This window comes from Schistocerca cancellata, chromosome 4 (genome assembly GCF_023864275.1).
Source record: "Schistocerca cancellata isolate TAMUIC-IGC-003103 chromosome 4, iqSchCanc2.1, whole genome shotgun sequence".
Taxonomy (NCBI): Eukaryota; Metazoa; Arthropoda; class Insecta; order Orthoptera; family Acrididae; genus Schistocerca; species Schistocerca cancellata.
In genome coordinates, this window is record NC_064629.1 from 827,867,387 (window position 1) to 827,893,304 (window position 25,918).

The following is a 25,918-nucleotide window of genomic DNA, read 5'->3' on the forward strand; positions in this document are numbered from 1 at the left end:
GTGTGTGTGTGTGTGTGTGTGTGTAGCAGTAGTTATTCAGAGGAGAGGAGGACTGCACAGGATAGAATAGCATGGAGAGCTACATCAAACCAGTCTTTGGACTGATAACCACCACCACCACCACCACCACCACCACCACCACCACAACAACAACAACAACAACAACATTGCTCTGGGGGAACCCATCTTTAAGAAATAAAGTCTTCATTGTGCAAAAATGTGCTATACGAATAATGTGTGGTGCTCACCCTCAATCATCTTGTAGACATCTGTTTAAGGAGTTGGGCATTCTGACTACTACTTCACACTATATTTATTCCCTCATGTAGTTTGTTGAAAACAATCTACTAAAGTTCACGGTGAACAATGATGTATATAATTATAATACCAGAAGGAAAAATGATATTCTTTACTCCACATTAAGGTTGTCTTTCGCACAGAAGGGGTGCACAATGTTGCAACAAAAGTTTTTGATCCCTTATCCAATGATATAAAATGTCCAACAGACCGCAAAGTAAAATTTGGAAACAAACTGTGAAAGTTCCTCCTTGACAACTTCTTCTATACTGTAGAAGAATTTCTATCACTAAAATGTAAAAGATGGTGAGTAGGACTTACTAACTGACAACATCTGTGTATATTTTTTTTTTCTTTTTGGGAAGAAACTTGGTAAAGTTCAGAATGTAACCATATTTACAAATTAACTTGTGATGTGAATGTAGAATGACTCGTTTCACATCATTATGATCTATGTGCAAAATGATGATGATGATGGTGCATGTAACTAACTAACAACAAGAACAACATATTACATAAATCTCTCAAAAATATGGCAGGAGTAACAAAGAAACACATTCAAATGCAACAAAAGACACACTTCAGATGAACAATGTGTGGTAATATTTCATGTCTAACTCTCCATCTAATGTACACTTTTAAAATTTTAGCTTTTGGTCATTTAATAATTGATTATATTTTCATTTTCAAAGCATGGACTGCAAAAGTGTGTATATAATCACAGTCATCAGCACATATTCTGCAAGTAACTATAAATTTTGTAGACAGACAGAAGTCTGCGTAGTTAGGAACAATGCATTCACACACCACAGAGACAGAAAAAAATGTATTAATTATTCTATGCTGCTAACTAGTAATACAATAAAGTAAATAATTCTGGAAACACAACCAGGCAGTCAAACTTAAAGTCTTGCAACAGATTATGTTATTTTCAAGCAAAAAACAGCATCCAAGTTCTGTTCAACAACATCCATTAACTCTTTTACACATATTCATATCACAAGCCTTTATACATACAAGAATATATAAAAGATAGTATGCTTTATAATGTGTGACCTGTCTTATATTCGAGTATAGCATGTGCTAATTGGCTCCTATGTCCTAAATTAAAAGCTCTCTGCTGCTCACAATCCTGCAATAGCTGTAATCCATAAAGTACTGAACAGTTTCTTTCTCTGTGCCTTATTCTGAGGCCAGGCTCCACAGCACGAAGAACGTGACAATTGCTTGCACAAACAAACATAGAATACAATGAATTTATAGAACAGCCATAACTAAAATCTGATCCAACAAAAGTACGATTTCTCGTAGTTACAAGTGAGTTGATATCACGATCATTTTGCACGGTTGGAATGATATGATCCACTTGTCTGCGAACTGCAATATAAAAAACAAAAGGTTAGTTTTTAAAGAATTTACGAAACAGTGACTGACATATTACAAACATTGGCATGTGAGTTTTAGTATGTTAAAAGCATTGCAAATATAAACAAATTCAAAACTGCAATCTATGTTGTAGATTAAAAATTTGCATATGGCAACACAAGGGAAATTTTCTACACCTTGACAGACTGAAGCCACTAAACTGCTCACCACATTACCAACAAGAACTTTACTCGCACATATTCTCTCTAAAATATTGTGAGAAAAATAATTTTAAGAAAATAAATGCCTAATAACCACAATAAGACCCCTGTTATTTAAGACAATTAGGATTTGACAGTCAGGCAACCATTTAATGTATTTGTGAATACATTAACTTTTGTAAAAATTGCAATGTCAAGAAGGATGTGTGTCACAGAAATGAAATTTATATCACAGATTAGGCACATGTCAACACACAAAAAATAAGGACACAGGACTGTAGATGATCTACAACTTTGAGACTATGAATTTGGTGAAATGGGCTTTGCCTGAAACCAATAAATAATAATAAATAAAAAACTCTTAGAATTCATCCTCTAACAATTGTAGCGTGGAATCAAAAGGGGTTGGGGCTGGATTTGTTCCCAGGGCAATCTCCCTCTACACAGTTTTATGTGAGTCCACAAAGTACCAAAAACAGTCGATGGTGGACAATTAACCCTTTAACTGCTCGAGATGTGTTAACGCATGCACTTTTGTACTTGTCCCTGTGTGCTCTGAAAGTGTTTACTCGCGCCACCAGTCCTTCTACCTGGTACTCTGAATGTGTGTACACATAAACACGTTCAAAGCACACAGGGACAGGTACAAAGGCGCACACGTTAACACGTCCAGAGCAGTTAAAGGGTTAAAAAACAAGTTGCTGACTAAATATATCCCAGTTATTTTGATGTGTGATATAGCAGATGTAATGTGCATTCCAGGGAATTGGTGTTTCCCTCCATTCTTCAGAATAGGCTTGTACATTTCACATTACATGTGGCTAGACGTTGCTCTGCAGAAATATAGCCGAGAGAGAGAGAGAGAGAGAGAGAGAGAGAGAGAGAGAGTCCAAAAAGGCTATGTAGGCCCAATGGTACTGACTGGTCATCCTCATCCCACAGGATGCGGATACAGAGGGGCATTGGTCAGTGCATCACTCTCCTGGCCACTGTCAGTTTTTGTGACCTGTGCCGCTATTTCTTAATCAAGTAGCTCCTCAACTGGCAGTCATTAAAATATTGCACACAAAAAGAAAATTGTCAACTTAGTTGGAAACTTCTAAATACACTACTGATCAATCATGGCAAATAAACCTCAGAAATTATGACAATTGTTTTATGTTACTGTAGATTTTGAAGACATTAATCATAATAATAAATTTAGTTGTTCTGTTAACTGATTAAATGCATTTTGCAATTACTTCTTTTCAAATGTAGCAAATGCCTGCTACATGGCAAGGATAAAATTTCATGGTCTGGCATTAAAGACTGTTTTTAGGTGAAAATCCACAACTTCTTTCATGTAATCCTGTTTAGGGCAATGCAATTTTGTCCAAAACAGGAAAGAAGAAAGCTTAGGGTTTAAACTCTTGTATATGATGAGGTTATCAGAGACCGATCACAACCTCAGATATGATGAGAATGGGCTATGATATCTGGTGTAACCTTTTCAAGTGAATCATCCTGGCCTTGGAATTTATCAGTTTTGAAGAATAAGAGAAAACCTAAATCTGGATGAGGACTGGAATCTTGCTTCTCCCAAATGCAAGTTCAGTGCCTTAACGTCACTTGGTGCATTTTGTCCAACATTAATCCAACGAGGCAGTCATGGAAAGTCTGCAAAACACCCACTTATAACTGCCACAATCTCTTCATTTGACATTTACCAGCCATAAAATTGTTTAGGTGTTGGAATAAATACCAAATCTGCTGAATAAAGTGGATATTCCTGTTATTCATCCTTACCACTTTTCGCATTGCCAAGCACCTTTGTGGGCAAGTAAAATGTCTTAGTGAAATCTAAGACACTTCTTGCGTATATTGCCTTCAAATTTCCCAGAAGACTTGCGTAATATTTGCCAATTATTGTTTCACCCTTTAGCATCCCAGAAACAAAAAACTCATCATAACATACAAACATTTTTGGCATTACTTTTACACATACTGCTTTGAGTGGTGTTTAATTTTTTGTATCAAATGTTGACCCTATCCAAAACAAATAATTTCATAATGGTTGGATCTTCTAATGTCTTGATTTGAACAAAACACAGACTACTTTTAAAAGCCATATAAACGCAAGTATTGCACAGATCATGTTGGAATTTTACTTACATTATTGTTCAACATATACTAACAAAAACAATCATTAATATCAATGGACCAAGCCAAACAATTTTCTCGTGCTCCCATATATGTGTTAAAAATCATATAATAAGTCATCAGCTACTAATATCATTTTTGCACATGTCAATATTCGTTTGTCATTTATCACCTCATTGTGTACTTCAAAGTCATTCCATAGACATTTTACGGTTTGATTGACTTTTTTTCCTTGTAAATAATTAAATCTTAAATTTTTGTGCAGTTTATGGTGAAATAATCAGCCAAATACCAGAAGACGTAAATATACAGCAGTCTATGCTTTTTGAGTTTCACAAGGGTAGTAATACAACAGTTGGTACCACAAAACATTTGTGATGTTTATCCAAGACATTTGTGAATACCAAAGGTGTTTTTCTAAATTCAAATCTGGTAATGTTTATATGTACAAGTCCATTTTTCTTCATATTGAGATACAGAGTCCTAAAGTTAAATGAGTGCTGAAAAATCTGAGGAGGAGGAAGACCAACAACTTTAGACAATGACATATTAAGGACGGAAGTGGATGCAAATCCGGTCAGACAATCAATGGAATGTTAAACGCTCTTAACCAACCTTGGTTGTGCATCCAAGAACACTTGCAGTGGATTGGTAAAGACAAACAATGCTAACTGATACACCGCATACAATTTATTGCTTCAGCGGCACAATACGGAAGCTTTTTTTTCTTTTTCTTTTTTTAAATTGCTTGTTCACTGGAGATGAAAAATAGGTCATCTATGATAATCCAAAATGCAAAAGGCAGTGGCTCTCTCTGAATGAATTGCCACAATGTACAACTAGTCCAGGTTTACTCCCCAAAAAGGCACTTTTGTGTGTTTGGTGGAGTATTCAAAGGGTTGTTTGTTTTGAAGTGCTGAAAGCTGGATCAACAGTGAATGAAGAATTTTACTGTCAACAACTGGATCGAGTAAATCGATCTTCAACTGACATATGCTCAGTGATTTTCAACAGAAAAGGTGTTATTCTGCAACACAATAATAGATTGGCACTGCACAAGACGAACCCAGGAAAAACAATTAATGAATCGGGGTGGGAGGTATTGCCTCACCCATCATACCTGCCCAATATTGGGCCATCAGATTTTCATTTATTCTGATTGCTACAATACTTTCTAAGTGGCAAGAAAATGTGAAACTGTGGATGAGATCTGAAATGCCACCTCCATATGAAGGGCTTATTTCAATAGTGGTACAAGTCCATTTTTCTTCATATTGAGATACAGAGTCCTAAAGTTAAATGAGTGCTGAAAAATCTGTAGTTGAGATACCAGAAATATTCAAGCATATGGCTTCTTGCTAGAGATGAACCTTTTTTTTCTTTATCACTAATTTCATAAGCATTATAGGCAGAAAAGTGGAGGTAATGGACTTGTACCACTATTGAAATAAGCCCTTCACATATTTTCCTCAAAAACCAATTGATTTTTATCGATCTGGCATTGAAAATTTCCACACTAGATGGCAAAAGGTACTGAATAATGAAGGTGATTACATTGCTGGCTAAAAATAAAACCATGTTAATGATTCATCAGTTTTAATGTAATGTATAAAAACGACATTACTTTCCAGTCCCCCTAATATAAGATAATAATTGATGTCAGTTATCTATAACTGAGGAATGGGCTACAGAATGATCCAGTAGGAAAAGGCATGTATAAAGAGATGACCATTCTGAACACAAACATTCAAATAAATACATATTTCATTATCAGCAGGCTTGTTGAAACTCATACTTTTTGTTATTTTGACCACTTAAATGGACAAACAGGTGAAGGTGACTCCTACACTATGGTGGATTATAATTTTAGGTGACATTTCTAACCTAAAATGCTGTTCAGTATGACTGGCAGTCATTTTATCTATCTAAGTGTAGTGGGCAACCATCTTTATCACAACATGGCATCTTCAGTCCTTGTAGAATCTGTTTCTGGTATATTTGAAGTATGTTCTTTTAAAACAAGGACTGGAAGATTTTTGCAATAACCAGTGATACTGTATGTAATGAGACTTATCTCTTATCTCACAGATTGGTTGTGCTGACAGTATTGTGTGCCCGACAAACATACAGCATTTCTCAATCTGATTAAAGTTCATTTGGTTTGCCACAGACACAATGTGCAAACAAGTAAAGGATTTCTTGCTTGTGTTTAAAAGCCTGTGTGCACATTAATGAAGTATATACACAGCTGCTCAGATTAGGAAAAAAGTATTTGTCTACATGTCTCAGGAGCTAATGAGAAACTATAGTTTGTATTGCAGGTTTTCCTTCAGAATGGCCCCTGCTATCATCTTTCAGTATGTCTGTTTCCTTCTGAAGTCCCTTATGTATGATAATTATATGTACTTCCAGATGATTACCAACACATATCTAAACTGATAAGCCAAAGCATCATGACCATTTGCTTATTAGTGTGTTGGTCCATCTTTGGAATGCAATACAGCAGTTAATCTAAGTGGCATGGATTCTGAAGGCACATGGTGCTAGATGTCTATGCACAGGTCATACAAAACCTGTAAATTACAGGATGGTGGTTTGTGGGAACAGGGCGTATGTCCAATAGTATCCCACATGTTCCACTGGTTTCAGATCACGCGAATCTGATCCATTACATCAACGTGAGTTCACAATCGTGTTCCTAAAACCATTGTAGCACAATTATGGGCTTATGACAGGGACAGGTGGCTTGCTGGAAGAAGCCATCCACAATGGGGAAGAGATCAAGCATGAGGGGATGAAGGTCTGTAATAATGTTCACATAATCCAAAACTGTCATGGTGGCTTTGGTTACTACCCACAGGTCCCGTGGAAGCCCAGATGAATGTCCCCCATAGCATAATACTGCCCTCACTTACCTGCAGCTGTGACAAAGTACATATTTCAAGCAGCCATTCACAAGTATGATGATGTATCTGGACATGACCACTGACCTGGTGCAGCAGGAAATGCAGTTCATCTGAACAGGCAACATGTTTCCATTAATCCATGGTCCCATCTCAATTATCCTGGGCCCATTCCATTGTCATCGGATCAACACGGGAAGATGTAGATGTTGAATACTGCAGTTCACCATGTTCAACAGTGTGCACTTCAGAACACATGTGCTTGCATCAGCACTGTACTCTGTCATCAGATCTGCCACAGATCATTGCCTATGCTGCTTTACATAGTAGGCAAGCCTCCAACCTCCACATCCTGTGATGATGCATGGACATCCAACACCTTGTTACCTATGTGTGGTTTCACTGTCGTTCAACTTCTTTCCATAGATGCTCACAACAGTAGTATGCAAACAGCCAATCAGCTTCTCTATTTCTGAGATGTTCATTACCAGGCACCTGGTCGTAACAATCTGCCTGTATTGAAAGTCACTTATGGCAGTGAATTTCAAAATTGCAGCATGAATTGCTGCTGGAATGATTCCCCATTCGAATATATATTCTTCGTTTTAGTACATTGATTACCAGAGTATTTTGAGATGAACACTCACAAACTAAACCACACACTAGAAGAATTTCACCATACTATGAATTCACAATCAGTTGGAAAAAGTGCACATACATTTTCATATGAGAATGGACTCTTCTGTATTTGATCATTATATGACTTCCCTAACTTTCTAGAAAAGATGCAAGATTACTAAATATAACCTTCTAAACATTTGAGTGTTGATAATTCAGATGAGCATCTTTTGATAAGAATCAACATAATATACTGATTATATATGTTACATAATATGTTCAACTCTGAGGTTTTAAATGTAAACTGGGATACAGTTATAGTGAAATAGTATAGAGCATTATGAATAGCCGAACAGAGGAGCACGGAGCAAACACACTGACTTGGTGGCATGAGAGCAACAACAAAACCAATTGCAGCCAACTTCTTTATTTCAGAGAGCAATGATTGATAAAGTTACTTCAGCAGCATTAGGAGATTGTTAAGTTACAGGTAGCTGTAGCGGTGTCCAGAATGGTTACACAACTTCGGTTGTGCAATAAGCACAACCAAATTGTCTTTCCTGCATTAATTATTGTATTGATATATGCAGTCGTAACTATCTGTCACATTCATTGTACAGTAATACTCCTGCATCCACAGTACTTCACAGTCACAAACATTTATTCACTGAACCTTGTGGGATTGGTGGAAAAAATTGTATCCTTTTCTCCTTTTTCTGTTCAGTAAGAAGTAGATACTGAAGTAACACAATAAAGAAAATTAAATCACACTTAAGCCAATTTTTTTCTAGTCTTACATGGATGTAGAGACAATTGTAAATAAATTAACAAATTTTGTATTTTTCTGGCTACTTAAGATTCATGGATGGATATAATTTTTTAAAAATCTTCTCTTGGGAGAAGTTAAATGTATAGCATAAAATTGGCCCTGTTTCACAAATATATAAATTAACAAGTTCTCCTAGGACATATAACACACATTCTGGATGGTTAGTAGTGACTGCTCTCTTTCATTCTTCTCCTGTGCTCAAATAACTCTGATGCACTTCAGATTAAATTTAGATACTGCCTCAATACTCAAGCACATTCCTCTTCCCTCCGCTGTGCTTATGCATAAAGTACAGGGTGCAACACGAGAACTTCCTTATTAAAAAAAATCATAAAACAGGAAGCATTGGTGATATCAATTTAATTTCCTTTTCTTTACATAGAGGTACATTTAAAGTTTTATTTATTTTGAAACTGATATCTAGAAGGTGGCCTCCATTCTGCTCAATGCATTTGGAGAGTGTAAATTGGCAGTTTCAGTCAACTTTGTCCAACATGTCTGCATCTATGTTGGCAATAGCAGCACAAATATTGCCCCACAGCTCACCCAGGATCTGTTGACGACTGGTGCACACCAAGGATTTAAGATGAGCCCATAAGAAAAAGTCGCAGGTAGGTTAAATTTGGTGAGTGTGCTGGCCACTGAAAATTGACATTCGAAGACATGAGACAGTCGGGGTTGTGTTCATGCAAGAATGTCATTGATGTTTGTGCAATACGAGCCACGGTGCTGTCTTGTTGGAGCCAAACAGTCCCCATATCCATTTCTTCAAGTTCAGGAACAAAAAAAATTTCTCAGTCATCATGACACAATGCTAAAAAGTGACTGTAACTGCCCTATCATTCTCTTTAAAAAACCATGGGCCAAGAATGCCAATTTTATTTAATGCACACCAAATAGTCACATGTTCTGTATGCAGGGGCTTCTCATGAAGTTCTCGGGGGTTCATGCCAAACGTCGCTGAAGACCACAAGGACATCATAAGGAAGGTTTTCGATCAAGACTTCACATGCATTTTTTCATGAAAGAAAATCATACTGATTAACTATGTACACTACTGCCAGTTTATATGGATGAAATTTCAACTCCTCATGAAGAATTTGTCTCACTGCATGATCAAAAATTGCAAGAGCAGCTACATATTTGTGTCCAGATCACTTGGGCAAATTCAAAATCACCAGCTTTACTTTCTCGAAATTTCCTGGTGTCCAGGTGGTTCTTGAAGGCCCCGCTTTCTTTTTCTGCACACTACCAGTATCCATAAATGTGTCCACCCACATAACAATAGAGTTTTGATCAGGAACATGACCTGCAGGTGTGATATTAAACTGTTCCCCAAATGCTCACTGGGTTGCGATGACTGGCCATTCGAAAAGAATGTTGCCACAGCAGATGCGCACTCCTCTCTCGTCGTCCACTCCTTCGGAGAGGTGAGGGGGGGTGGGGGGCGGCAGAGGGATATATATCACACACACACACACACACACACACACACACACACACACACACACACACAGAGAGAGAGAGAGAGAGAGAGAGAGAGAGAGAGAGAGAGAGTTAAATTTCACCATTTCAAATTCGCTCCATCCCACACAACAATGAGCAACAACCACTGTGTGGCATGTGTTTCAAATAAGGAAGTTCCTGCGCCACACCTTGTATGTTTTGCTGTTGTCCTACTTCACAACTCATTCTTCATTCCACTATAATGTTCAGCTTAGACTCACAGCTCTCCATTACTCCACGTTTAGCATCAGGGGGGCAAGATACACTAACTGTGCAACAATGGAAGAATTTTGTGGTCAGAGGGCCATCTACATCTCCATCTGTACTCCACAAGTTACTGTACAGTGTGTGAGCAGTCTCATTTTTCTCCATCCCTATTCCATTCACGTATGGCACAAAAGAAACAAGACCGCTGGTACGCTTTTATATGGGCCCAAATTTCTCTAATTTTAGCATTGTGATAATTATGTCATATGTATGGTGGAGAAACTAGTATGTTTCTTGACTCATTCTGTAATGCATGCGATCAGAATTTTGGGAATAAGGCTTTTCTTGATGCGCACCATCACTCTTGCAATGTCTCCTATTGCAGTCTGCTGAGCTTCTGTGTGACACTCTCAGCACTTCCATGACACTCATGTTGACTAAACAAATCCAAGACAAATTGTGCAATTCTTCTTTGAATCCTGTGTATTTCTTCCATTAATCCAATTTGGTAAGAATCCCAAACTGACAAACAGTACTCATAATTGTTTGAATGAATGTCTTGTGTGCGAATTATACTTCCTCAGGATTCTTCCAATACTAGCATCTACCACTTCCATGACTTGATTTATGTGGTTATTCCATCTTAAATTTCTCTGGATGGAAACTCTTAGATACTTGAAGATTGTGTATGATTCCAGTGACTGATCACTGATCATGCTGTCATACAATATCAGATCCTTGCATAAATTTAAATGCATTACATTATACACTAGACTCTCGCTAATCTGGTCCTCAGTAGTCCAGCCTCTCAGTAATCCGGCACACTCCAAAAACATGTGCACAATGAATTATCATGTACAACAATACTTAGTTAAACAGCACTTTATATACTGTGAAATTGCAGCTGAATCATGTCTTTTAAAAGGAAACACATTATGTTAGACCTCAAACAGAAACTCGAAATTTCAAATAAGTTAAATCGAGGTCCTTCGCAGAAAGTCATTGCTGCTGAGTTCAGTGTTGGACGAGCTACTGTTTATGACATTAAAAAGAAAGATGTTATTTGACAGTACTCAACACAAATGGATATTGAGTTGGGAAAACTGAAGGTTATGCAAAAGAGTGAGAATGAAGAACTGGACATAGCTGTTTATAGATGGTTCATACAACAACACAGTAAAGGAATTCCAGTCACTGGCCAATTATAAAGGAAAAAGCAGCTGCATTTAACAAAAACTTGGCAGTAGTAACCTGTTTTGCAGAGAGCGAAGGTTGGCTATCAAACTGGAAAAAATGACATGGCATTCGGCAGCTGGCAGTCACTGGGGAAAGTCGCTCAGCTAACAATAAGGATGGGGATGAGTCTGTAAGCAAGATACGGAACATTATAGAAGAATAAGAAGATTTAACTGCTGATTCCTTGTATAATGCTGATGAAACAGGACTTTTACAAGATGCTCCCTTCAAAAACATTAGTTGCCAAGGACGAGAAGGAAGCTTGTGGTTACAAGCAACAGAAACAGCGCGTACCATTAATGGCATGTTGTAATGCAAATGGGAGTCATGAACTACTGCTTATGGTGACTGGAAAATCCCAACATCCACATTGTTTTCAACACACTGACATAAATACTATACCAGTGCAGTATTGTGCTCAGAAAAAAGCGTGGATGGACAGACAAATATTCTCTCGGTGGTTCCGTGAAATGTTTGTACCAGCAGCGAGAAAAGAGCTAATGAAGAACAAGCCTCCACTGAAAGCTATCCTTGTAACTGACAATGCTACCAGTCATCCTTCAGATGTTTCTCTAAAGTACGATGGTATACAAGCACTCTTTCTCCCACCCAATGTGACAGCCCTAGTACAGCCCATGGACCAGGGAGTTTTGGAATCAATTAAACGTCACTGTCGACATTCACTTCTCGTCTCCTTTCTGAACGAAAGTGAAAACGAGTCTATCGAGACTATGCTGAAGGCGTGGAAAGCAATTAACATATGTGATGTTATTTTCCAAGCAGCCGAAGCATTGGATAAAGTGGAGAGCACTACCATAATGAAGAGCTGGAGAAAATTGTGGGCATCCATTGATGCCGTATTGGATCTAGTAGTGAGTGACAGTGATGAGCCAGTCAATTCGAAATTATCCATTACTTTGTACACTGACATGTGCCACAACCTTCCAGGAGGAGAAGAAATTAATGATGACGATGTTACTAAGTGGCTGAATGAGGAAAACTGTGATACAGACCAAACTTTAACAGATGAAGAAATAATCAAAAGCGTGCAAGAAAGTAAGCATGAAAGTGATGAAGAAGAGGACACAGGAGGAGAGAGCATGAAGATTTCTCACGCTGCTGGTGCTGAAGCTGCCAAGGTCTTCCTGGAGTACATTATGGAACAACCGAATACATGCAGTACTGATGTAATGCTTGTAAAGCGGTTGCATGATAAGGCATGCCACCATCACGTATCATCATTGCAACAGTTAAAAACTAGGGACATGTTTCAAAGTGAGTAATACAACTGTATAATTATGTACAGTATACACTCAAGGGCGAAGTTTTCTTTGAAAATTAATGTATTTTAAGATTTAATAAAATACATCCTCTATGTTTTAAAATTGTATCCCTTGGTTTAATAAAGAACAGTACACTATATCTCCTATGTTTTCAAAATAAATAAAAAACAAAATAAATGAATAAAATAAATTTCAGACACTCAATAATCCGGCACTTCCACAAATCCGGCACCCATATGTACCCAGGAATGGCCGGATTAGCGAGAGTCTAGTATATTTTATTTATGTTTAGAGACAGCTACCAATCTTTGCACGTGGCACTGATCATCTGCACATCTCTCCGCATTTTGTAACAAGTTTCTAACAATGTCACCCTCATGTACAAAACTGTGTCATCTAAGAACAGTCATTAGTTGTTATCTGCCAAACATCTATATACAGGGTGATTCAGGAGGAATATCACATAATTTGTGAGATGGTCCTACATGTGAAAATAAACTGAAAAAGTCCTATGAACATGTGTCCAATTTTCAATCATTATGGAACTGGAGTGGGTTGAAGACTACGCACATCCATGAATGATTATGAAGATAAGTGTGAATATTACTTACCGAAATGCTGTGTAGGTGCTGTGGTGGACAAATAATGGTGGAACAGATGACTAATACATCCTGCAAGAGGTGTTCAAAGAGACCGCCCATCTCAATGCACTTGTCAACTGATTGAAGAATACACTGTGTTGCACATAGATCATCATCTCAGCAGGCTTTAATGTGGGCAACAGTGTCGGAATAACAAGTTCTTCATGTGTATTCAACTTTGTAGCATCCACATCACCCTTTAACCATCCCCATAAACAGAAGTATAATGGGTTAGGCCAGTGGTCTGGCAGGCCACTTAAGGGGTCCGCCATAGTCAATCCACCATTGAGGAAATGTGTTATTCAGAAACTGGGATACTTGTGTGGTACAGTGATTCGGTGACCTATCGTGTTGCAGATACATTTGCCATCATTGCTCTAATGTCACAATTCCCAAAAGTGCAAGTAGAGCTTCTATCAGAAAATGTGCATTTGCTGCGACTGTCATGTAATTTGGTAGGAACACAGGCCATATCACCATGGCATCAATCATATCACATCAGACATTCACTGAGAACCTAACTTGAAATCTTGTTTCCCTAGTGTTATGTGGGTTCTCCATCACCCATGTATGAGAACTGTGGGTGTTCATGATACCATTGCATGTAAACGTAGCCTCATCTGTAAATAAAGTGTACTGCACAATGTCACTGTTTACAGCCCACTATTCACAAAAGTTTTTTTGCTTACTGAGTCACTTGAATGCAGATGTTTAATGGGCTGCACATGGAATGGGTACAAGCCCTCAGAATGTAATGTATGCCACATTCAAGTTTGTGGAATATGGAGCTGATGGGTAATGCATCATGTAGTGGTGGTGGAACTCCATTGTGCCATTACAATAATGTCTTCCCTTTCCTCAACTGACTGGATGGCCTCACATTCTGATGTTATGTATACCCTGGGTAGTGTTCTGGATTCACAAAATGTTTCAAAAACCCTGGGAAATACCCTGGCACAGGGGGTTTGTCAGTCAGGGAAACGTCTCTGGTATTCTGTTACAGCTGCAGGAGCACTGAAACTACAGTACCTGTACATGTCTGTGAATTCTGCATAGGTGAAAGTATGCAGCATGTTGGTATTAACAGACACAATGGACTTGCTCAGTTAAACAACACTCAAGCACGAAATGCACACAGCCTCATAACTTCTCACTTATCCAACCCACAATTACACACTGGGTACTCTTGCAACTGTTGCCTCAGAGCAACGTCACAGTGCTGCTATCTGTTGGAGAACCTCCATCCCTCTCTTGTAGGATGGATCAGTCATCTGTCCCACCGTTATTCTATCCACCACAACACCCACGCAGCATTTTGGTAAGTAATATTCACACTAATCTTCATATTTTTTCATGGATGTGCGCAGTCTTCAACCTGCTCCATAATGATCGAAAATCAGACCCATGTTCCTACGACTCTTTCGGTCTGTTTTCGCATGTAGAATCACCTCACAAATTATGTGACATTCCTCTTGAATCATCCTGTATATTGTGAGCAACAGAAGCCCTGTCACACTACTTTGAGGTGTGCTGGGTTCTACTTTTCCTTCTGATTATGCCTCTTCATTAAAACTGACACACAGAGTTCAGTCTGCAAGGAAGTCTTAAGTCCAACAAAATATGTGTTTGGATATTCTGTATATAGGTTTTCCTAGTGACAGCTTATTTCTATTCAAAAATTAATCTGTGATACAGAAGCTGTTGTTAAGACAATGTAAGTATAATAGGCATCCAAAACATTTCTGCTGTCAGACATTTTATTCCCATGCACAGATTGTCAAAGGGTTATACAGCTGTGTGTTTCACACATTTGTGTGTCAAAGCTAGATTCATAGTTATAATCTATTATCAAAAATATAAAATGAAAGAAGTGATTACCTGCAAGGTAGTCCTTTGCATAAAATGCCAGATTACTTTTGCTATATGAATCATAATGACCATAATTTTTGTTTATGTCCAGTTCTACTGGTCTTTGTACTTCAGGTGTATACACAATATCAGGATGGAACTCTGTGAATGGTATAGGGCTAAACACCTGCCACTGAAGGACTGTATTCATCCGAACCTGTTAAGTATAATGAAAAAAAGCATATATTTAGAAACAATTATTTTGTCACACACTTTATTAATGTTACATGTTTTGTAAAATGTAGGCAGTTCATGTACGATACCCAGTAAATAAACTACCATGAACTGAATATGAAACAGAAGCAATAGGATAACTTGGAGTATGAATATAACTCTGGCTGTCCAATGTTCACTGCTTGGGAAAGATTGTAAACTCACTTGTATATATGTGGCAGAACATTAATCAAGTTAAATACATATTTGACTATGTCTTTCACTCTTTGAATTTTAGGTTTAAAAAAACATTCACTCTCATTCTTTAACCTTCCTTCTCAACTTAGTGCATATATTTGCTTTTCCAAATTCTGAGGAAGGGGCCATAGGCTGCAATTATGTGTGTTAAACACACACTGAATTTTACTTTCATTAATAGTGAGTATTTACATTTCTTCTTCATTTTGACTTCACAAACCAGATGCTTCCATGCAGCTCAATTTTTACCTTTGCAAACGTAATCCTACAATTTCCATGCAGATGTTATACGTAAAGGTCATTTGTTTTCTTTCTCTGAAATTGTTACTCTCTTAATACTATTCCTACAGAATTCAAAGCTTTCACTTATTTTTATTTAATATTACTTATTGGATACATGTTCCATACAGTGATTACTTGCCCTAAATTTGGAACACATCAAAATTTTACGTGTAATTAGTTACACATCAGCACTAATAATGTTGTGGTGATATTCGATCTGAAGACTTGTCTGATGTAGCTAGTCTATCCTGCACAAGCCTCTTCATTTCTGCATGACTATTGGAACCTGCATATTGTATTCAAGCCTTGGTTTCTCTCTACAATTTTTACCCCCCATACTCCCATCCATTACTAAGTTGAGAATTACTTGATGCTTCAGGGCATGTCATATCAACCCATCCCTTCTTTTACTCAAGTTACACCATAAATACCTTTTTTCCCAAATTCGATTAAGTACATCCTCATTTGTTTGCCAGTTTGTCCATTCTTTATAAACAATTGGTGTCAATATTTTGCAGCCATGACTTATGAAACTGATAGTTCAGTAGTATTCTCACCCGTTGGCACCTACCTTCTTTGGAATCAAGAGTATTATATTTTCCTAAAGTTAGAGGATATTTCGCCAGTCTCATGTATCTTGCACACTAGGAGTATCAGTTTTGTCATGCTGGTTCTTCCAAGGATCCCAATATGAGCAGCATCTATCTTTCCCCTAGTTATGCATGCTTCCACAGCCTGCATTTGTCCTCTAGCCAATCCTGCTTAGCCATTATGCACTTTCTGTCAATTTCATATTTATAAAGTCTGTATTCTCCTTGCCCGCTTCATTTGCTGCATTTTTATATTTTTTCCTTTTTTTCAATTAAATCCAATATCTCCTCAGTTATCCAATGTTTTCTACTGGACCTTGTCTTTCTACGTATGTGATACTCTGCTGCCTTCACTACATCATCTCTCAAATCTAGCTATTCGTTTTCTATTATTCTTTTCCCCCGTTTCAGTCCAACATTCCCTAATACTTCCTCTGAAACTCTCATTCCTTCAACTTATTTTCATCCTATCTCCTCAATTTACTACGTTTTTTGAAATTTCTTCAGTTTTAGTCTGCAATCCATAACCAACAAATTATAGTCAGAGTCTACATCTGCTTCTGGAAAAGTCTTACAGTTTAAAGTCTGGTTTCAATATCTCTGTCTTATGATTATATAATCAGTCTAAAACCTTCCAGTGTCTCCAGGTTTGTTGCACATATACCACCACCTTTCACGATTTTAACCCAAGTGTTAGTGGTGATTAAATTACGCTGTGTGCAGAATGCTACCAGATGGCTTCCTCTTTCATTCCTTTCCCCCCATCCATGTTCACCCACTATTTTGCCTTCTCTTCATTTTCCTACAACTAAATTTCACTCACTTATCACAATTAAATTTTCCTCTCTCTTAACTATTTGAATAATTTCCATTATTTCATCATAAAGTCTTTCAATCTTGTCATCTTCTGTGGAGCTAGATGGCATATAAATTTGTATTACTGTGACGGGTGTTGGCTTCACGACTATCCTGGCTATGATAATGCATTCATTATGCTGTTCATACTAGCTTACCTGCAGCTCTATTTTCTTATTCATTATTAGGCCTACTCCTGCAATACCCCTACCTGATTTTGTGCAGATAACCCTCTACTGACCTGACCAAAAATCCTATTCTCCCTGCCACTGCACTTCACTAATTCCTACTATATCTAACTTCAAACTACCCATTTCCTTGTAACCTATTTACTTGATTAAGGACTTTAACATTCAACCCACTGACCTGTAGAATGCCAGTTTCTTTTTCCTGATGACCACACCCTCCTGAGTAGTCCCTACCTGGAGATCCAAATGGCAGACTATTTTGCCTCTGGAATACTTTACCCAAGAAGATACCATCATCATTAACCCATATGGTACAGCTGCATACCCTCAGGAAAGAAAAATCACAGCTGTAGTTTCCACTTGCTTGCAGCTGTTAGCAGTACTAGCACAGTAAGGACATGTTGGCTAATATTACAAGGCCAGGTGCGTCAATCATCCAGACTGTTGTCACTGCAACTGCTGAAAAGGCTGCTGCCCCTCTTCAGGAATGATCTGCTAGTCTGGTCTCTCCCCAGAGGTAACCCTCTGTTCTGGTTGCACCTACAGTACAGCTGTCTGTATCACTGAGGCATGCAAGCAACCCCACTTCATCAAGAGATAAATAATATACATCCACAATTTACTTACATTTACAGAAGATGCTGCTGTAGTAATCTTACAAGCTAAATAATAAATACTGTTGTATAAAAATATAGACAGAGTAATAAGACAAATTCTTCATAACATTACAAATCACACAATAAGTACAAAAATAAAAAATAACATAAATGCAGTAGTGACATATACAAACCAGCATAAGGCTTAAATGATAAATGACCTTATGTACGCTCAGTTCAGAAACATGAGCTGCTTAAGACGTTCAATTATCTGGTAAACTTGATTCACAAACTTTTTAAAAGAACAGAAAGAATGATCCCACTTAAACTGCTTTAATTTTTTGTGAATTGTGGTGTCTGTTTTCTTAGACATTTGATCTCTGTGACAACGAAATTGAAGATGCTGGCATCAGCATACTTGCCACATTTTTGCACCATGACAAGTGTTTTAAATTATAATGGCTCTCATGTTTGCATCTGGTATTGTGACTGTCGACTTTTGGTTTATTTTCAAAGAGATTTTAAAAAAGATGTAAAACTTATACGAAGGATTATGTACAAGGAAGCAGCAAATGGCCTCAACAGTCTGTGGCAAGAAATTCTTCTGCTTACTTTACGTATTTTCTGAACAAAGAAATACTTTTATGAATAATTAGAGTTTTTATTGAAAAGACTCCATATGATGTTATAAAGCAAAACCAAGTGACATGCACTGTCTCTGTTACAGACTGAGCTGTAATGTAAGAAAATATTCTTAATGCGAAAGTAGCTGCAGCACTTGTTGGTTTCACTTACCCAGGAACTATGAAGTGTCTGCTGTCTGTTAACTGTAGGTTATTATATGCCACTGAGACTGATTCTACATCTTTCTGTCTCTAGAGGAATTTAATGAACTTATTTTCACTAGTATTTGCCATGAGAGCGTTTACTGTGAAATAGTTGAGAAATTCGGATAGGATGTTCTTGTTGTCTATGATCGACATACTTTCCAACATAATGCTAGTGCCATCAGCGAACATGGTGAATTTACATTCCTGTGGGAAGATTATAACATAAATTGGAAATAATAAAGAGACCAAGGACAGAACCCTGCAGACTCCAAGGTGAATAACTCACCAGTCTGATGTAACAGCTACTCCCACTTCAGGAATCCACAGCTTTCAGCACTAAGAGGGTTGCCTTTTTTTAAGTTTTTACAAATGACCATTAGATGGCACTACTGAGGAGTGACATTATCATTGTTTTAAAATTTGTCATTTGTTATTGTTAAACTGATGACAGCTCAGAAACTGGCCAAGTAGTTTGTTTACAGTGAACATTTAAAGAAACAGTGTTGCGAAAATATGCAACATTCACTTGAAGGTTTTCATTGGATTAGTTTTTTTACAATTTTTATGTAGTCCTAACTGAACAACAATGTCTCAAATAATCTCATTCAACTTTTTGTAATCGACCACCTTCACAAAAAACTGAGATACCGAAGATTTAAAGACATTAGCTGCCAGTGGCCATTGATTTATATCAATGGAGGAAATTCAAAATTTTTTCCAGGCTCGGATTAGAACCTGGGTCCCCTGCTTACTAGGCAGATGTGCTGATCACTATGCCATCTATACACAGTGGTCACCACAACTGCACAAATTACCCTAACACACCTCCCGTTACTAATTTAGTGCCCCTGTTCATTAGCCACATTACTTGTAACATCTCACCGATACCCATAAGAGTTCGAGCTTGGCGTGCATCTGCACTGAAGGGAGCATTGGCCTTTATTGCCTTAATTATATATGTGGTGTCTGTTTTTTCAGACATGTTTGAAAGAACAGACCATTTTGATCCTGCAGCCACTATGAATCACAACACAAAGGAATTAAAGACAGTAACTGCCAGTGGGCATTGATTTATATAATGAGGCAAGTTGGTTGGTTGGTTGTTTGGTTGGTTGGTTGGTTGGTTGGTTGGTTGGTTGATTGATTTGGGGGAGGGGACCATACAGCAAGGTCGTTGGTCCCATCGGATGAGGAAGGAAGTCAGCCGTGCCCCTTCAAAGGAACCATCCAGCCATCTGCCTGAAGTGATTAAGGGAAGTCATGGAAAACCTAAATCAGGATGGCTGGACGCAAGTTTGAACCACTGTCCTCCCAAATGCGAGTCCAGTGTGCTAACCACTGTGCCATCTCACTTGGTGAGCCATGTTGAAAATTTATGCTGGACTGGGATTAGAACCTGGGTCTCCTACTTCAGACGGCTGACCACTATGTCATTAATACACAGTTGTCACCACGACTGCACAGACTACCCTAGCTCGCCTCTCGTCAAACCCAAATTCTCGACTTATACCACACACTACTGACGTAGCACACTGCTCATTAGCCTCATTACTCACAGCATCTCTCCACGACCTGTAAGAGTTTGAGCAGGGATCATGGGCCATCATTTCCTTAATTATGCGAGGGTTGGAACTTAAATAGTGGCAACTATTTATTCACAACTGATACAAAAGGGTTACATGTTTGCACCTGTTGCAGTCCTTCAAAGTAGTCACTAGCATTGTGTAGAACACTTTGCAAGTGATGTGGAAGGCATAGTATACCGTTAGCAGAGCCTGTTTTGTTGATGGTGCGAATGGAGTGGTCTACTGCCCATCGAATCTCTGGAACAGTTCTGAAGCAAATGCCACGAGGTGGTTCCTTCATCTTCAGAATCAAATCAAAGTCACAAGGATAGTGGACGGTAAGGTACTTCCCAGTCCCATCGACCGAACAGAGCAGCCACAGCTTGCACTGTGTGCGCCCACACATTGTCGTGCAAAACGATGGGTGGGTTGCACAGAAAGTATCACCGCTTCTTTCGCAAAGCTGATTGCAGGTGATGCTCCAAAAACAAACAATAATACTGTGCATTGAAGGTCTGCTGCGGATGAACGTAATGTGTTAGGATAACACCATCACAGCTGTACATGAGAATCACCATAACTTTCACCATACTGGGGCTCTGACACACTTTCTACTTTCGCAGTGACCTATAATGACACCATTCATTGGATTGGCATTTCAGTCTTGGCTCGTACGATGTGGCCCATGTCTCATACAGTGCAATGATATGGCACAAGAAAGCCTCTCCTTCACGAGCATAGTGCTCCAAGTGCGTCTGAGCACCGTTGTAACATATCCATTTCTGCACTTCCGTCAAGTCATGGGGAACTGATCATGACGCAATTTTTTGCATGCCCTGGCGTTCCTTCGGGATGCAAAATACAGTCGTATGCACTAATACTGTTTCATGGGCGAGCTCACAAATTGTATGGTGTCGATCACTGTCCACTAATGCAGCAACAACATGCACTTCTTCTTCAGAGACGCTAGGATGACCTGCCCGATGCATGTCTGCCGCAGTTTGCCGACCTTCATTGAAGGCTTTTACCAAACGTGCAACTGTTCTGCACAGCAATGCTGATTCCCTGCACGCCTCTTGAAGACCTTGATGACACTAGCATGCTGTACAACCTCTGGCACATTCAATCTTGATCCAACTCCATTGTTTCTGTTTCGAAAACATAGTGACACTTTTAGGTTAGACCTGACTGTGTTCCCCTAGATTGTGCACACACCGGTGACGTGGGACAGGCAAGTCCATTTTCTCAGAGGTAAGGTAGGTATGTCAACAACGTGTGCTATCAGTGACAATAGTAGATTCCATTGCACAGTGTCTCCACAGCAGTGCTGCCACTATTTAAGTTCCAACCTACGTAGATGTGTCGTCTGTACTTTTGAACATGTTCCTTGATGTCCCCCCCCCCCCCCCCCCCCCTGCCCCCTCCCCCCTATGTCAATCATATACTGTTCAAATTTGACAGCATTCTGAGCAGTGATTCTCCTTCTACAGTGTTTAGAAATTGGAACTTTAATTATGGACAGTCTGTATTTGAAGAAGCCAGGAACTAAGCACAAGTCAGTGGCTTGGATGTTCCAGTAGGAACCAACCCAAATAGTTCATTCATGAAGCACTTCCAAGAAAATAATCAATTGTTTCTTTGTTACCCTGGACTTGACATGGCCACTGTTTTATGGAATCTAACAGTAGCTAATGCTGAATGATATAAGACAATTAATTTGCCACAGTCGATTAAAGCTGGCAAACAGCTGACAATACCATATCAGTCTTCATCGTGCCAATATCAGCTGTCACACAGTTTGGAGAAGAAGGTACGGTCTTCCCTTCCTCAATTCCTAACATAGTAAGTCTAACATAGTAAGTGCCTCATAATTGGTCTATACTACTGAATTGTTTTTATTACAAGACGAAGTGCTCCCTCAGGTCATCCACGCCCGGCACTTCCACATCGTGTTACTTTCAACTGTTCTAAGGTGGTAATAACTGTACTATAAGTATATTGTGGTAAACGAAAAAAGATAACACTTAGCAAATTGTCAAAAAGATGTAGTACATATTTTTGCAATTACTACATTTTTAAATATTTTTTTTATGAGTGGCAAGAAAGAAAGACAGAAAAACCAAACTTAGCAGAAACATGTAATTTTAAAACCAATATGCTTTCATCAGGTTGACTTTTCTATACACACTACCGACAGAGTAATTTCATTAAAAACAAATGATGTGCAAAATTTATTAGAATTTGTGGAGTTACAGATTTCAAATTCTAATACGTTGGAGAGTTTAAAATGTAATGATATGGTGTGGCTTTTGACTACTGTAACAAATATTTCAACTGTAGTCCACATTTTAAATGACTCTTTCAGAGCATGCAGGCATTTGCTTGACAGGTTTCAAAATTTCTATTTGCTTTCTATTGCATAACTGGGTGATACATTTTGCTGTTCATCACCTGGGAAAAGATCCCCCTTATCAGTAGAAAATTATTAGGACATTGCAAAGTACCAAATGGAAGGCAATGATTAATTTTAATAAGCAAAGTGGGTATGGCTACTTGAGATAGCTGTGGGCATCAACTGTTCACAGCAGGGTGTTCCCTACAATGCCCGTGGCTATCAATGAAATATGCCCGTGTGGACCACCAGAGGAGTCATGTCTGTGAGTCTCCATGTCTCACCACATTCTGCCTCGGGAGTGTTATGCTTTGTTAAATTTTTTGTTGAGATGGGCACGAGGCTTCAATTTCTGAACATTGTTGTACCAGTTGAGGGAAGCACTCTGAATTTCTGTTACTTGTTTTCAGTACTACCATTGATTAAAAGTACCAATGCAGCAAATGGATTTATCGCAAAACCCCTATTTTATGTTTTCATTAAGCCAGACTTTTAAAAAATGCAAAACTGAGGAAAATGAAGAATTTAGGAGAATGTCAAAACCCCCCAAAATATGAGTAAAACACATGTAATTGGCATATATGATTTAAACCTGCAATCCTCTCCAATATTTTGTATAAAACCTATGCGAAGGAAATTAAATGTACAGTATAATGTTTATACAATAATTTGTGGCAATGAATTTCATCAGTTCTTAAAAAATCATAGAAGTGTAACAGCAAGTAAAAACCCGCTCTATCCAGGCGACACGTACACTTCAAAGGGAATTGAGCATTCACTTGTTGGCAGAACTATCCCAGCACAGAGAAGTAGTTATTTAGGAAAACCATAGAAAATTTAAATCAGATTAACTACACTGACGGAAAAAATTGCAACATGCAAAAATAACTTACGTAGAGTAATGAAATTTTGGGAATTGTGTAGGTAATATATTTAAGTGATTAACATTACAGGTTAATGTAAGCATGAGATAAGCCACTGGAAATGTGAAATGCTGGTACATTAATAGCTGGTAACCACCAGAATGTAAAATGAAAGCATGAAAATGTGGACACATTGTGTTGTACAGGTTCTGAATGTACGTTCGTGGGATGGAGTTCCATGACTGTTGCAATTGATCAGTCGATACACAGATGGTTTTGCTGTTTGTGGATGTTGATGGAGATGTTGTCTGATGATGTCTCATATGTACATAATAGGAGACAAGATCTGGTGATTGCTCAGGCCAAGGCAACATGTCTACACTCTGTAACGCATGTTGGGTTACAATGGTGGTAAATTGGAGAGTGTTATCCTGTTGGAAAACACCCCCTGGAATGTTGCTCATGAATTTGGCAGCACAACAGTTCAAATCACTAGGTTGACGTACAAATTTGCAGTCAGGCTGCATGAGATAACCACGAGAGTGCTCCTGCTGTAATACAAAATTGCACCATATACCATAACTCCTGGTGTTGGACCAGTGTGTTTAGCACGCAGATAGGTTGTTTGCAGGCCCTCAACTGGCCTTCTCCTAACCAACACACAGCCATCACCGGCACCGAGATGGAACCAGCTTTCATAAGAAAAAACAACAAATCTCCACTCTGTCCTCCAATGAGCTCTCACTTGAAACCACTGAAGTCACAAATAATGGTGGTTTGCAGTCAGTGGAATGCACACAACAGGACACCTGGCTTGGAGCTGTCCTTGAAGTAACCGATTTGGAACAGTTCGGTGTGTCACTGTGGTGCCAACTGCTGCTCAAATTGCTTCTGCAGATGTGGTATGATGCACCAGAGCCATACACCAAACACGATGGTCTTCCCTCTTCACAGCGTCATGTGGCCATTGGGAACCCGGTCTATACAGTCTTCAGATCACTGCTGTCGGCAATCATGTGCAGAGGCTACATTCTTGCCAAGTCTTTCTGCAATATCACAGAAAGAACATTTAGCTTCTCATAGCCTATTACATCACCTTTATCAAACTCAGCGAGGTGATGATAATGGTGTCTTTGTCGACTGAAAGGTATTCTTGATTAACATCAACTCACCATGTCCAATCTCAAATGTAAATAACACTCATGATCACTGCAGAGTGTATTTAAAGCAAACCTGATTTGCATCCTCACAGTGGTACTACTGGTGCCACTCTTATGCAGCTGGTGTGAAATTTGTATAGATATTGTCTTTCAGCCCCCCCATGAACCATGGACCTTGCCGTTGCTGGGGAGGCTTGCATGCCTCAGCGATACAGATAGCCGTACCGTAGGTGCAACCACAACGGAGGGGCATCTGTTGAGAGGCCAGACAAACGTGTGGTTCCTGAAGAGGGGCAGCAGCCTTTTCAGTAGTTGCAAGGGCAACAGTCTGGATGATTGATCTGGCCTTGTAACACTAACCAAAACGGCCTTGCTGTGCTGGTACTGCGAACAGCTGAAAGCAAGGGGAAACTACGGCCGTAATTTTTCCCGAGGGCAAGCAGCTTTACTGTATGGTTAAATGATGATGGCGTCCTCTTGGGTAAAATATTCCGGAGGTAAAATAGTCCCCTATTCAGATCTCCGGGTGGGGACTACTCAAGAGGATATCGTTATCAGGAGAAAGAAAACTGGCGTTCTACGGATCGGAGCGTGGAATGTCAGATCCCTTAATCTGGCAGGTAGGTTAGAAAATTTAAAAAGGGAAATGGATAGGTTAAAGTTAGATATAGTGGGAATTAGTGAAGTTCGGTGGAAGGAGGAACAAGACTTCTGGTCAGGTGACTACAGGGTTATAAACACAAAATCAAATAGGGGTAATGCAGGAGTAGGTTTAATAATGAATAGTAAAATAAGAATGTGGGTAAGCTACTACAAACAGCATAGTGAACGCATTATTGTGGCCAAGATAGATATGAAGCCCACGCCTACTACAGTAGTACAAGTTTATATGCCAACTAGCTCTGCAGATGATGAAGAAATTGAAGAAATGTATGATGAAATAAAAGAAATTATTCAGATTGTGAAGGGAGACGAAAATTTAATAGTCATGGGTGACTGGAATTCGGCAGTAGGAAAAGGGAGAGAAGGAAAC

The 25,918-nt window shown here is 38.8% G+C and overlaps 1 protein-coding gene across 1 annotated transcript in view; it reads right to left on the reverse strand.

The window, feature by feature from the left end:
- Positions 1-877: 877 nt before the first annotated feature.
- LOC126184879 (chondroitin sulfate synthase 2) overlaps positions 878-25,918 on the reverse strand; it is a 121,684-nt gene continuing 96,643 nt past the window's right edge. The window contains exons 8-9 of the mRNA XM_049927508.1: positions 15,124-15,310; positions 878-1,674 (exon numbers count right to left, since the gene is read on the reverse strand). Of these exons, the coding sequence (XP_049783465.1) occupies positions 1,340-1,674; positions 15,124-15,310 (522 nt within the window). The 3' untranslated portion in view covers positions 878-1,339. The remainder of the gene's footprint in view (positions 1,675-15,123; positions 15,311-25,918) is intronic.